General features: G+C 40.6%; 4 protein-coding genes across 5 annotated transcripts in view; 3 read left to right on the forward strand and 1 right to left on the reverse strand.

Moving 5' to 3' along the window:
- LOC118417598 overlaps positions 1-216 on the forward strand; it is a 2,666-nt gene extending 2,450 nt beyond the window's left edge. Inside the window, exon 7 of the mRNA XM_035823195.1 lies at positions 146-216. Coding sequence (XP_035679088.1) covers positions 146-216 — 71 coding nt within the window. The remainder of the gene's footprint in view (positions 1-145) is intronic.
- On the forward strand, positions 7-3,650 carry LOC118418502. The gene is made up of 5 exons (XM_035824462.1): positions 7-26; positions 291-465; positions 685-833; positions 1,034-1,141; positions 1,326-3,650. The coding sequence occupies exons 2-5, from the start codon at positions 364-366 to the stop codon at positions 2,098-2,100; spliced, it is 1,134 nt and encodes a 377-aa protein (XP_035680355.1). The 5' UTR covers positions 7-26; positions 291-363; the 3' UTR covers positions 2,101-3,650.
- On the reverse strand, positions 3,097-10,796 carry LOC118418534 (E3 ubiquitin-protein ligase znrf2-like). Of its 2 annotated transcripts, XM_035824519.1 has the most exons (5): positions 10,293-10,796; positions 7,775-7,870; positions 5,872-5,977; positions 5,444-5,528; positions 3,097-5,229 (listed from the first exon to the last, which is right to left on the reverse strand). In XM_035824519.1, the coding sequence occupies exons 1-4, from the start codon at positions 10,624-10,626 to the stop codon at positions 5,471-5,473; spliced, it is 594 nt and encodes a 197-aa protein (XP_035680412.1). In that variant the 5' UTR covers positions 10,627-10,796; the 3' UTR covers positions 3,097-5,229; positions 5,444-5,470. The 2 variants fall into 2 exon arrangements, with proteins under 2 accessions (XP_035680412.1, XP_035680414.1); XM_035824521.1 differs by lacking the exon at positions 7,775-7,870.
- A 65-nt stretch (positions 10,797-10,861) lies between these two features.
- On the forward strand, positions 10,862-13,443 carry LOC118418553 (dynein light chain roadblock-type 2-like). Its single transcript, XM_035824548.1, has 4 exons — positions 10,862-11,006; positions 11,258-11,333; positions 12,080-12,247; positions 12,764-13,443. The coding sequence occupies exons 1-4, from the start codon at positions 11,004-11,006 to the stop codon at positions 12,808-12,810; spliced, it is 294 nt and encodes a 97-aa protein (XP_035680441.1). The 5' UTR covers positions 10,862-11,003; the 3' UTR covers positions 12,811-13,443.

Raw genomic sequence — 13,443 nt, forward strand, 5'->3', positions numbered from 1 at the left:
TGCACCTGTATATCACACACTCAAGAAAGGTATGGATTCCAGAGCTTTTGTTTAGATTTATTAGGTAGCCGATGGCCTTTTTTTAGTATTAAACTGAAACTTATATTCGATTTGGATTAATTAAAATTGCAACCATGCAATACAGGTGGGTCACAGGAAGCGGTAGACTGGTTTTGTGATCCACACATTAATACACAGACATACAATGTCATGTAACATTAATACACTAAAAAAACTGGAATATTGAGATGAAATGTTCATCAACAATCAGCATTCTTGTTTTGTCTTTCAGGATTTATCAATTTTGTTGGAGCTCCAAACTGCCATGTGATAGAGAAGAACCTCCAGAATGTGGTCCTCACCATGTGTGTTCTGTATGGGTTTGTGTGTGCAGTCCTGGTCTTCAGTTTCTCTGTGGAGTGCTTTTGGTTGGGAGTCCAGCAGCAGCATGGTAGCATATCACAGGTGAGTTACATGGTCAACAAAACACTTGGATATATTTGGATAGTCTAAATATGTTTCTTCTCCTCTATTACCGCAGATGCCTGAAGGAAACTAAAGACACTGCCAGCAAAAGGAACCCTTTAAGTAATTTTCTTCCTGCTGAAACACGATAGACTGCTCCTATTTTTACAGCGGTAGTATTAGTATCATTTCCTCATATTTATACATATGGAATTTCAGACATCTGCACGACAGGATGATATCAGTAGATTGGAACCTGGACAAGCAGATTCTGATGATGCTAGCAGCCAGACTGACCGGCCAGTGCGGGTTCTTAGGGTCCGTCGACACGTTTCCTTAGATAGTAGCAGTGGACACAACTTAACCAGGTACGGGATATTATCACTTGTGCTCTACCTATCATAAAAGAATAATAAAGGGACTTCACAGGAGATGCAGTGTAGCTATTAGTGCTGAGAACCCTGGCTCTATTGCTTACTTCCACCTTGTCCTATGATAATTTCTTGTTTGCACTGTCTTCTTAGTGAGGAAATAGAGACTCATGACATGACTGTTTATTTCTCCATAGACCAATCAGCCGTACCAGCAGTCTGAGTGGCGTGGACCTGTTATCACAGCAGCTACATCAGCAGCTAAGGGATGGTCCAACCAGACATGCACACCACAGAAGAGCAAGGCATGTCTTCTTTTGCATACAGTTCAGTTAGTTGCCCTATACAAGCTGCCAATACAACCAGTTATTTACATGTAGTATTCCGGGAAGGGATTATTGATAAAAGGTGCAAAAATTCAAGTCTTTTGTCTTGCCAATGTTGAGATCCCATGTGAAGCAACGTAACTCCCATATTCTTGTTCTTCAGGGCACGAGCAAGACCTCGAAGGGTGGCTAGCATGGACCACAGACTGCCCCCTGTTCATAGGCAAGTGGTGCGAGCCCACAGTTTACAGACCCAAGGTCCTCACAGAAACACTGGTCTCCCTCCTATGGGACGCTTACAGTCAGGACAGTCTGGATCACTGGGTTCCCTGACGGCAGCCTTCCCCCTGGGCTGGCACTATGGGAGGAGGCTGTCATACGTGGCCACAGGACAGAGTTCATACCTAGCCACTGATCCATCTAGTCCTAGTGCTAGAGGCGGCTCTCAGCTGTCCCTAGACATGTCAGACCAGCTCACAGCACCTCCTGACAGACAGCCATTTTCCTTTGACCCACCGCCACCCTACAGTCTGGCACCTCCGTATGTGGATCAGCCACCTAAGTACTGTTCGGATGAAGCATTAGGTACAAGTTCAAATCCACTTACAGAAGAGCTGGAGTCTGACATGGACAGGCCACACACATCACAGGTTTCACAAGCAAGGGACAACTCTGATGACCAGGTACATGATTCAGGACAGCAACCAATCATGACATCTCCAGCACCTGATGGAGCAAGAGGAGTTCAAACAGGTACAGCTGAAGACTGTAGGATAGAACTCACAAGTGAGGATACTTCAGTATTAAGAACTCATGATGAAAATAGCAGTGAATGTGAGCCTCCCCAACCGCAGCCTTGGGGATCACGGGACAGCCTTAGTTCTCTTTTACGGCCCATGGTCAGACGAAAGTCAGATATTCCAACTTCAATTGTCTAGTTCCTGTCAAACTGAAGCACATATCAATATCAATACTGGCACAAACCCCAATGGTCTACTTTTTGAGCATAGAAACTTGCAGAAATAGACCCCAAGTTCCCATTGTGTCCACACCATGATTGATAAAATGTTGTGTTATCAAGTTTTATTGCGCTCCAGAATATAACTTTTATTAATTTACTAATACGAAATATTACACTTACTTGAAAGATACTCTGCAAGAACTAGTTTTTACTTTTTTATGCTTTTCATAAATACATTACTCATATTTATTTTTGTACCATTTATTGTTATATTTTTATACTAGATAGATCTATCTTCCAATTGTATCACTATATTTAAACCTCTGATTGGCTTTTGTCTGAAAATATGAAGATGTGTTTTCCTGTATTTGGTGGCCTTATGTGCCTTACGGCACGGGAAGACCTAAGGTAAGGTAAGGTGGTCTTGTTTGCTTAAAGGGGAATGTTATACACTGCAGCAAATAAATTTCAGTATTTCAGCATAATTACATTTGGTGATTGAATCACACTTGTCTGAAGAACTCTCCAGCTGTGCTCAAGTCTAGGCTACAGGTGGTACCTCACTGCACTTGGGGCATCAGTGCAGCACAGTGGGGCTCGTTCACTGCGGCACTGTTGTGTTATTTTTACCATTTTTCTATAATTCAGACATTGCCTAATGCATAATATATAAAAGTATGACTTGGAAGACAACAAAATTTTTAAAAACTTATGAAAATTTGTTCATCTAATATTCATTGAGTTATCTTTCAAACTCTGCAGTGCTGTACTGGTGCCCCAAGTGCAGTGAGATACCGCCTTAATGTAATAGTCTCTGTGCTTTCAAGTACTGTGTATAGTGTTTTCTTGTTAACCTTCAGCCTGCCTTTTGATACCAAATTTGTATCGGTTCCTAGCTTAGGTAGCAGTGAAAAAGGTTAAAAAATAGCTATCGTCTAACAACCACCAAATATACCAAACCACTCTTTCCAAATAAACCAAGCCACACTTTATTGCAATGAAAACTGGCTTTGCCCTAGCAAGATCGCACAGTAGTCACATATGCTTGTCACTTGATGTTTGCAATCATGGAAATTTCCTTTCCCTTCAAGTAAAGACACACTTGACTAGATCATCAGTATTGAATGCAGGACTGTCTATCTGATGGAAGCATCATCAGCATGAAATATTTACAGAGCACATTCAGGGTACTGTTACATTGGTAAAAATCACTTTCTTACAGACCGTACAAGATACAAACTACTCAAGATACCATCCTTGACAATCCCCTGCAATGTCATCTTAGTATTTCCAATATTTGTTCTTGGTAACCACTTATGCCTCTACCAATGGGCAGAAGTCTTTGTGAAAGTCCTTTTCATTTGTTTCATTAAAAAAAATCAATACGGTAAATGACTTTCATCAGGACTGAATTCATTTCAGTTTGCGATGGTTGTTTCAATTCAACCAGCTTGCTTCAATCCAACTAGTACAATCCAACCAGTTTTTGCTTTTTCTTCCTAGTATTTCTGTGGGATAAAAAGTATGTGTAACATTTTTCTTAAAACTCGTCTAAACAAAAAAAATTTACCACTTGATACACTATACAAATGGTCAGATCAATAAGGTGGATTGTCATACCTACAAGTTTGGTATCCTTTCAGACAAAGGACAAGATAAATTGTCATCTTTGTTTCACCAACACGTCTGCCCTATATGGGGTCAATGACTTTACTGTGTCTTTTGTACATTGTTGACTATTTTACAGGGCTTAGAATGTATAAAAAATGTACAATTCAGTACTCGGCATGTTAGTGTTGCAGCAGAAATCTTGCATTAGTTTCCAAATACTGGCCTCTCTAATGTTTACAGATATGAAACTTTATGGAACGCTGACTGTGTTTCTCTGACTTTGACCTGCAGAAAATAGTTGTGCGTTGGGAAGCCCCTACTTTGTGCAGTGCTGCTCTTTGTTTGAAGCACTCGTGTCACTGTGACTGTTTTAGCCCAAACACTAGTAGTTAAACATTTGATTGATATTGTACCAGTCTGTTTCTCACACAGTCTATTCTTTGATTCACATTCAGCCTAAACAAGTACATAATATTGTTCACATTGAATGACTGAATGTACATTTAAAATATTCAAGTGCATGCATAAAACAATTTTTATGGTAAAGCAACATCACATAACTATAACATTAGAGCTGACATGTACAATACATATCTATATCGTGCAATGCTAAGGAAGTCTGTATACAGACCAATTGTCCTTGTAAAAGCATTTTGCTTAGCATCATTAATCAATAGGTGAACAAATCTTAAAATCCGCTTAAAGAATCAAACAGAACACAAATATACAGAAACTCCTGGGGACATGTCATTTGTACACAATCAAAATTTACCTACATGAAAATAATATATAAAACAAGTTTTGGCTTCCTAAGCACAGTCATTTCAAATACAACAATTATCATCATATTTACAGCTACTACCTTGGCTGAGAAGGGCCAGACATTGTGGATTGAACCAGGCTCATTATTTGTACTTGCATAAAAGTCAAATCATCCCCACAATGTTGGGTCCCTTTCTGGCCTTAACTTCGAAAGACATGTCTGCACATAGCAGTCCCTGGATACAGTTTCTTCACAAAAACTTTAACGACTAAACATTACGCTAGTCTTTAACGACCTTGCAGTGACAGATCTACTGTTGCCGCATGCCATACTCGAGCAATCTAAGACATCTGAATTTACAAAAAATCACATCCAAAATACCTACCTTAAGTTTACTGTGTTATCTACTCAAACTCAAAGTCCCTTTTTGCATTAACTTGCATGATGCTCAGCATTTTCAGAATTGTGAAGGATTTGTGAAGAGACTTTGATTTGAAAAAAAAAAAAAAGTACGGTACCCAAATTTGTTTCTTTCTCTTTCTTTGGTCATCTCTATCAAAAACTGAACTTCTTTGCTTTGAGCTGATTGGAATTTGACAATTTATTACGAAGCTGAATGTTGGATCTATTTGCCAGTTGGGGGAGGGCCCTCCTCATGTCCCAGGATAGCTCAGTCTCGGACTAGCGCCCTCTGTCCACAGCAGAGAGCAATGCAGAGCAGCAAACACTGTCCTGTGTCAGAAGAACAACTATATGAGCAATGATGGCTGCACCCATTCTCCCTACACAACACAATTTTTGTTTGCAGCTCTTATTATTTAGTCTTAAGTCCTACTGACTTAAGAGTGGTCGCATCTATCCGACATGATGCTGTGATTATCCAGAGATGTACTTCTGTCCATAGCATTGGGCAAAGGATTCAGAAGAAAGTTGTTCCGTTCTGTACCTCAGTCCTGGGTAGCCTGTCCCCCAGTCAGTCCCCAGGATGCTCTGGACAGGAACGGTTCACCTCAAACCACTTGTCAATACATCTGCAAACAGAACACAACAAGATTAAGTCTATCTCCAACAACATGCCTACATTCCTTACCTTCTCCAACAGCATGCCAACATAGTTTATGTCAAATAGACAGGACATTGTATAGGAAAGTAGACAGTATATCACTTTCAGTAGCATATGAAAATACATGTAAATAGAAATAAAACACCTAAAAAAATGAACAGCATTTAGAGAAACACAAAAAAAACTGATGGGCTTGTTGTTAGACCCTCATGAAAAGTGAATGAAGTCAAATCAAAAGCAGCACCATATCTAATCAATGAGCCAATATACTTTGTGTACGACCCATATATTGCTATTGGCACATAACTCACCCTTTGTGATAGATGCACAGACAGGGCAGGCGCGCTATAGTGTCTCCTTGGGAAAGATCTTCAAAACATATGACACATTCTCCAGCATCAGCAGCAAGAACATCCTCTGTTCACACAAAACAACAGAAAACATTCAATCAGCTGCACCCGATAAAGGCCCGTCGTTTAACGAGGTACAAGGAAACTCAATACAGAACCTTTATCTAGCCTCCGGCAACCTAAAAATAGGCTGCCAAAAACCCATCTTTTCAATTATTCAACAAGGTTGGAACAAAGTCAGACGTCATACCAGGCCTGACTTAAAGTAACCTGTTACCACATGACTTCACAAATCCACCCTTCTGTCACTGCAAGATTGTGTTGAACTTGACTTGTTGTAACTTAACAAATCAAAAATCTCTGAAAAATGCCATTGCTAAAGAAAACACTCCTAACCATGTATCTGCCTTCTGGCATTTGTATTTGAAACTCTAACATTAATTGAGCTGTAGCATTTTCTAAGGCAGAGTAATTACAGTGGTGCTACATTGTAACAGCTCGCGTGATGAGGAGACAGCAGGGGCCAGCCTTCGACAAGACACTACACAGGCCTCAGCTTTATGTAGGCAGAGTTGAAGGCGGCATACAAACAGTCCAGAAATACTATGACATGTATTAAAAGGCCTCTTTCCAGGGATGTTCACATTAATTTTGCTTTTCCATTAAACTTGATGATTGATTGTCAACAAAAGGTTTCCAACTGTGCTAAACACTTGATAGTATGAAAAAGCCTGGACTAGATTATACCAACCATGATGGGGTCTTACTAATCATAGTGCATGTTGGGAGCATGTTGCCTGGGGAAGGGGACAAAAGAGGGAGGGACCATTATCTCTATTAGCGTGCATCCAATTATGACCTTAGTCCATCCAAGAAAATTACTTGTTCCTGAGAGAATGAAACATCATAATCATAGTTTATGAAATGTGAGAGTAATGAGTGACTACCTCCTTATCCTGGACATTTTTATGGGTATTGAATTCCATGCTGATTCACATGATACATTTTCATATTCATAGGTCTTCCTTTTCTTAATTACAAGAAAAGGAATTAAAGATAAGTGTGGAAAACAAGAAACTGTGTGCTGTGGCCCTGTAGGCAAGTGTGTGTGTAGTTGTGTACATCAAACTTTCAAAGTAATTACTGTTCATCAGCTAAATGACATTCGGTCTGCCGCAGGTCTAGTTTTTGTTCCATATGGGTGCACACCCCAGTTTATTTTGGGTTTCAATTCCAGGCTGTGCACTCTCAAACCTTCTCTTCCAAGACATACTTATAAAGCAGAAAAGCTTCTACTTTTCGTAATTTTGGGTGGACAAAATTTCCTTCACATAAAAAATTACTTTCACTTGTGTACTTTCAATATGTAATGGATTATTCCAGCAGCTTGCTTGGCCATGGTCACCAAACTATTAACAAATTGGGTGAGCCTTCCTTTTCAAAGTTTCACATGCCAAACACCACTTTGTGTAATGCAACTGAAGCCTGAAATCTCTCAATTACACAGCTACTGGTTTGGATAATGGCAGTCACATCATTTGCATACAATGTAGCTGCCAGTCACATGGATAACACAGAGATCAAGCCTTTAAGGCTAAAGGTGAAATGTGTATCTATGTAGACAACATTAATGATCACTATCTTTCATGTATTGTTGGGGCTGCCACCTGCAAATGTCAAATGCCCACCTGCAACCTGCCATTTACAGAAAAAAAAGCAAGCAAAAAAGCACTTGATATGAGGTAAGTCAAAAGAGTACAGGCTAGCAGTTAATCTTATATTGTATAAAACTGAAAAATAAAGTATTTTGAGGTCAGGCTGTAGTTGCAGCAAGGTGATGATCAGTTGTTCCACGTGGACCTACCATTGTAGCTAATCCTGGGTTTGGTCAGGCACATAACAAGGTGGCACTCAATGTCATCAGGAGGCACGAACTTAGAGCAGACGGGACACTTAATCCCTGAAACAACAAGGAAGTCTTGGTTAGCATTACAACATGTGACTGTCTGCAGTTACCTTAAAAACCTGTTCCGGACAAAACCAGGATGTTCGAAAGCTTCTGTATGAGTCTTTATCACACAGAGAAATAAAATATTAATACATATTTGACGTAGTTCTCATGACGACTCTTAGTTCCTCTGGTAACAAATACTTTGGCAGCTTCTGCTGCTTGGTCAAGTCAGTGTCTGTCACGTAGGCATGTCGGTCTAAGTAAGACTCAGACAAGTTAGAGATAACAGCAACCTGAACTTACACTCAACAGACTCTCATGGTGCACATCAAATTGCCATGTTTGTAAGAATAAATTCTAGTGAAAACACTTGGAACAATGAGACAAGACATTTATTCAGAATGTATATGGTTCAATAGTCACTGCCACTGACACTGGGAAACATAACATGGCAAGTCCATATATGGGGGTTGTCTATACCGTCATAGCAATATTGGGTTTCAACTGGTGATATAAACAGTGACGCCAATGGGAAAGCAAGGGCATTAAAGTTCCCCCGAGTTAAGGATAGCATGGCCATAATCAGAAACCAGTTGTAACTACATGTGTATCAAGAGTGTAAACAGAACATTGTAGTGTACAGTGTAAGCCATCACTGTTGCAATATAGAATCACAATTTGTGGAACACATTTGAAATGCCTGCATCACAGTCACAGTCGTTAACATGTCTGACTGAATGTGACATCAATTATAGATCCAGACCCAAGGTCAAAATGTAATTATGGCATTCCAGTAAAACCTCTCCTTGGTCAAAACAATCAATTAATTTTGTCATAATTCACACAGTATTTCATAAAACAGAGATTTTATGATTCACTCAGGTTATTTTCTATACAGTATGTTACACATTCTAGACTTTGTGATGTTGTTTATTTTTCCATCAAACAATGGCAATCCTGCAGGCTTAAGTTGCTTGTATTCCAAGAATCTTTTCATGTTTAATTTCTACTTATTCAATCTTATAACAGTGTTTGCAAAAGAGCTCATCGGTATTCACATGCAAATATATGTAATATGCAAATCTAAGCCCACATCTCCATGCTGTCAACAAGCAGGCAGCTTTCAGACATTCACTTCAGTCCTGTGAGTGTGAAGTGGTGCATTCCACCCTGTACTGCAGAGTGGTGGGGTGAGCCATGGGTCGAGTAGCATGAGCATGGAGGGTAAAGATCACAATACAATAAGAGCCCTTATAGGGACCAAACTATGCACATATATAGTCTTGTTACTCATGCCTATGATACTCAAAACTCTTTACTATACTGTCTATACTATAGACAGTGGGTTGATAAAGCTACACTATGTGGCCAGTGATAAGGTACGAAAGTGTGTTGTTTGTTTTTTCTTCTCTTTTTGCTACTTCCCCCCAAAAAAATTGCTGCAATGCACACTTACAATTGTAAGCATAATGCATTGAATGACATAGAAGACTTGATGCACATGTGCAACCCACGGGACATGAAACAAACTGGGACAAGAAAAACAAATAACTGCACTTCTTTGTGGGGTCAACAGACTGAACAGTTCTGCTTCTGCCTTCCATATGATAGGTGTTACATTAAAAAAAATGCATGGGCTTTGTCAGAATCTATGTCTGAGGGTGCCAAGGCATTACACAGACCATTTCTCATCCTTTTCACATTTAAAAGCATGTTTTGCCTTTTTGACACAGATTTTAAGGACAAAGAATCTCTGGCTTCCTGCAAATGACAATTCTTCTGATCCCTCCCCTTTCTAGCAGCCCACTGTGGACATTGAAACTGTGAACAAAGGGTAACATTACCACTCACAATGGAACCATGGCACCACTATACAACATTAACAAACAGTGAAATTGCAATCTCAAGCTTGGTCATAGTCCATTTCCTCAATTTGATTATTAAAACTTTGCTCATGTTAGATAAACAGCGGGTAATGGTACCTGCACATTTCACGACGACAAAATCATAAACCGATGTGTAAACGGTAACAAATTGTCCATAATTCACTTATGACTCCTACTTAGCCCCGGGTTAGTTAGTTTTCCTGCCAAAAACTTTGCCTAACTGAATTCCAGTGGTAAAAGTGCCACACATTTAAAGTTTGCAATAAATTTGACTTAGCGTCTTAAGTGCAACGAAAGGGACTGGAACGGCAACCAAAGTGAAGGGCAGTCGTCCCAACACTCAAGTCAAGGTTGCGAACAAAGTCACGGGAGACAGGTTACTTAGCTAAACACTACTAGTTGACATGCGTTTCCTGTTAAACTAACTGAAAGTTGGAGCCTGCTTATACACTGGTGGGTGTTATGTCTTATACACAGACCTCCTTGGCAATTTATGGGCACTGTTGTCAACATTTTGCCGAGAAACAAATTAGTGTTTATCCTACCACTTAGCAGCGATGGTGCGATCAGCTGCACCGGCAGAGACTGTGCGGCACCCATGGGGAAAAGCCTGCCATCGTCCGGTGTACTGTTTTCGCTGTCCGGAGCACTGTATGCGCCGTTTGATGGAATACTCAATGGTTGCGGACCTTGAACACTGCCAAGCGAGCGTGTCCTGTTGCCGATCCTTGGATGCAGCCCCGAGGCTCCGGGGACATGACCGTGAATCTGGTTGGGGCCAGGCGAGCTCATCGCCACCCCGCCATTATTCCTGGCCGTGGCGCCACCGCCATTAGAGAAGGTCCTCATGCGTGTGTTCGTACTCTGTTTAGCCCCCATGTTCTCTTACGCAGTCTACAGATATCGGTGCGCCTCAGCAGATGTTTCTGGCTGCTTTATCAAGATGAGACGGTGTCAAATCCTTGGGAAAGTGTCCGTGTAACAGTGCTTCATCATTGCAGACATCCGCCATGTTTCCTCTCCGTGCTGATGACCAAAACACTGTGACATCATGCACAGCTAACCAATCAAAGCCCGGCTTAGGGACGTCTCGTCTCTATGACGTCACGCAAAGGTAACCAATCATAACTCGGCTTAGTGAAACATCATCTCTGTGACGTCATTCCTTGGATGGGAACGTTCGCGCATGCGTACTATTCGACTTAGCAACAGGCCAAAATACAAGTTTGTCGTGAGACTCGAAGAATTCCAGCAAAATGGTGGGTTTTTCACATTTTAGAGCAATTGTTCTGTTTCACAGAAACTAACAAAAGATACTGGTACAAGTTTGGATGTGGAAGAAGCTGTAGAGTGGTGATTGACACATGTTGTGAATGATTTTGTCGTGTTTCGCTAAGAGGAGTATGTTCCACAGATTTGGGGTGGGAGGGCGGTAGAATATAACACTAGTATGCTATATCAATGTATCGTCAGAAGAAACAAACATTGATGCTCCTGTTTCACACCACAGTCTGAAGTTGAGGAGATGTTGAAGCGGATCCAGGGCCACAAGGGCGTCATTGGGATCATCGTCGTCAACTCTGAAGGTAACATTTGTTTACCTGACATCACAACACAACAACAGAATCCGTGTCATGTAAAATGCATGCATTTTTAGGTGTGCAAAATGGAGCCTTTAAGTCTAGAAGTATTTTGGTCTACTTAAGACCCATAGTAGCATTAAGAGTGTAGTTTAGCTGATAAAGAGCAACTCAAACGTCAAAACCGTGTTACCATAAAGCAGGTGTCCAGCTTTGGCATCATATTATTGTCATTTCTAATTGTACTGTGTTAGCATTGCTTCAATAAAATAAAATGAATCAAGTTTTTACACATTAAAGTATTAGAGTTGAGCATCCCTCATAAAGTCATAAAGAGCTGCTTAGCTGTCCACCACTAAAACAGCATTGTCAAACTTGCTCTGGAACATGCATGTAATACCACCCTGGAACACTAGCTGGTGCTTTTGTACTATCTTTTGTTGCACAGTGTATCAAGTGACATCTTGGCCACAGGTGTTTCAAATAGCCTGGGAATACAGGGAGCTAAAAGCCTTGGCCACTGGACCACCCTTAACTATCTATTTGGCATAAAGTATGAATTGTGTCAAGAATCAGAATACTTCTCATGATTTTTTGTACTTTGGGGACTTTCCAGAGGGTACTACAGTTGTATTTTCTTTTGTTACTTAGCATCCAACAAAATGACCATACATCTGTCCACTTAAGTAATAAGTCACAAGTAATAAGTTATCAACAATATCACCTCAAACTGTGTTCTTGGTCATGTGCAGGTATCCCCATCAGGACGACACTGGATAACTCCACCACTGTGCAGTACGCAGGTCTGATACACAACCTGTCCAACAAGGCACGCAGCGTGGTACGGGACATCGACCCACAGAACGACCTGACATTCCTCCGCATCCGCTCCAAGAAACACGAGATCATGGTCGCACCAGGTAGGGGAGGGGCATGCGGTGGGTTGTGGGGTTGACTTTACTGTCTTGACACATTGTGAAATATATTACTCCAATGTGGCGTTGTGGCGTAACTGGTAGAGTGTAAGGCTTGGAATCTAGAGGTTCTGGGTTCGATACTAACCATTCCCCTGGCATTGTTCCCTTGGGAAAGGCACTTTACACAAATTTCCACCTCCTTGGCAGATCTGTCAAAAGTGTGCAAAAAAAACACACACATGGACTTAGTGTGCCAATGTTCATCATTAGCCTTTTTCATTACTCCAGTTGCATTTAGGGGCAGACCCATAAGATTAGGGGAAAGAAATGATATTAATTTGTGTCAATGGGAATGATCTTAACATTATTGAGTATTGACAGCTGAACAATTGTAGAATGACTTGCTTAGACTGTAGACCTAGAAAGAATTACATCACCAATCTCCTCTCCCCCAATTGTTCCTGGGGTGTCAATCAATATTACTTGTGCTTACAAATGTTTTTCTCTTTTTTTTTCCAGACAAGGAGTATATACTGATTTGTATCCAGAACCCCAGCGACAATTAGACACCTCCACTGTTCACAGCCCAACTTTATATAGCAAGTGCACTACTGCTCTAGTGGGAAGACCATCAGCTACAACAATGATTTCTAGATCAAATTGTTTATCTGAAATGGTTGCAAATTAGTGTAAATATTGGTTGAGTTGGAGAGTTATGTTTAGACCCAGACGCTGTTTTTTGGTGGTAGTGACACGGCATACTTTATATAGGTTAAGTGTTTATTTTAGGTCTTGTATTGTTAGGTATTTGAATGGGATATCCCTTCTGAAAGTTCTCTTTGTACAGCATTCCCAAATTGTCGTGCACCATTGCTGGCACTCCTTTGATTATTTTTCTAAGCTCCACAATGAGCTTACTTTTGACAATTGGAATAGAACATGCTAGTAGTTGTAAGGTCGGCATGCATGCAAAATACCATGAATGACATCAACATGGATTGAGACGAGATCTATGAAGCACTGTACCAAGGTTAGAATCCTGTACAAGATGCCATATTAAAACCAATTATATATAACTGCACACATAGAAGAACTTGGGAGCATTTGATGTAACAGACTTAGCATGTGCCACATGACTGAACAACTGGTTTATCACAGCTAAGGGGCATTATACCAATTGTTAATAAAAATCTCTCTTT

The sequence above is a fragment of the Branchiostoma floridae genome, chromosome 6 (assembly GCF_000003815.2).
Source record: "Branchiostoma floridae strain S238N-H82 chromosome 6, Bfl_VNyyK, whole genome shotgun sequence".
Taxonomy (NCBI): Eukaryota; Metazoa; Chordata; class Leptocardii; order Amphioxiformes; family Branchiostomatidae; genus Branchiostoma; species Branchiostoma floridae.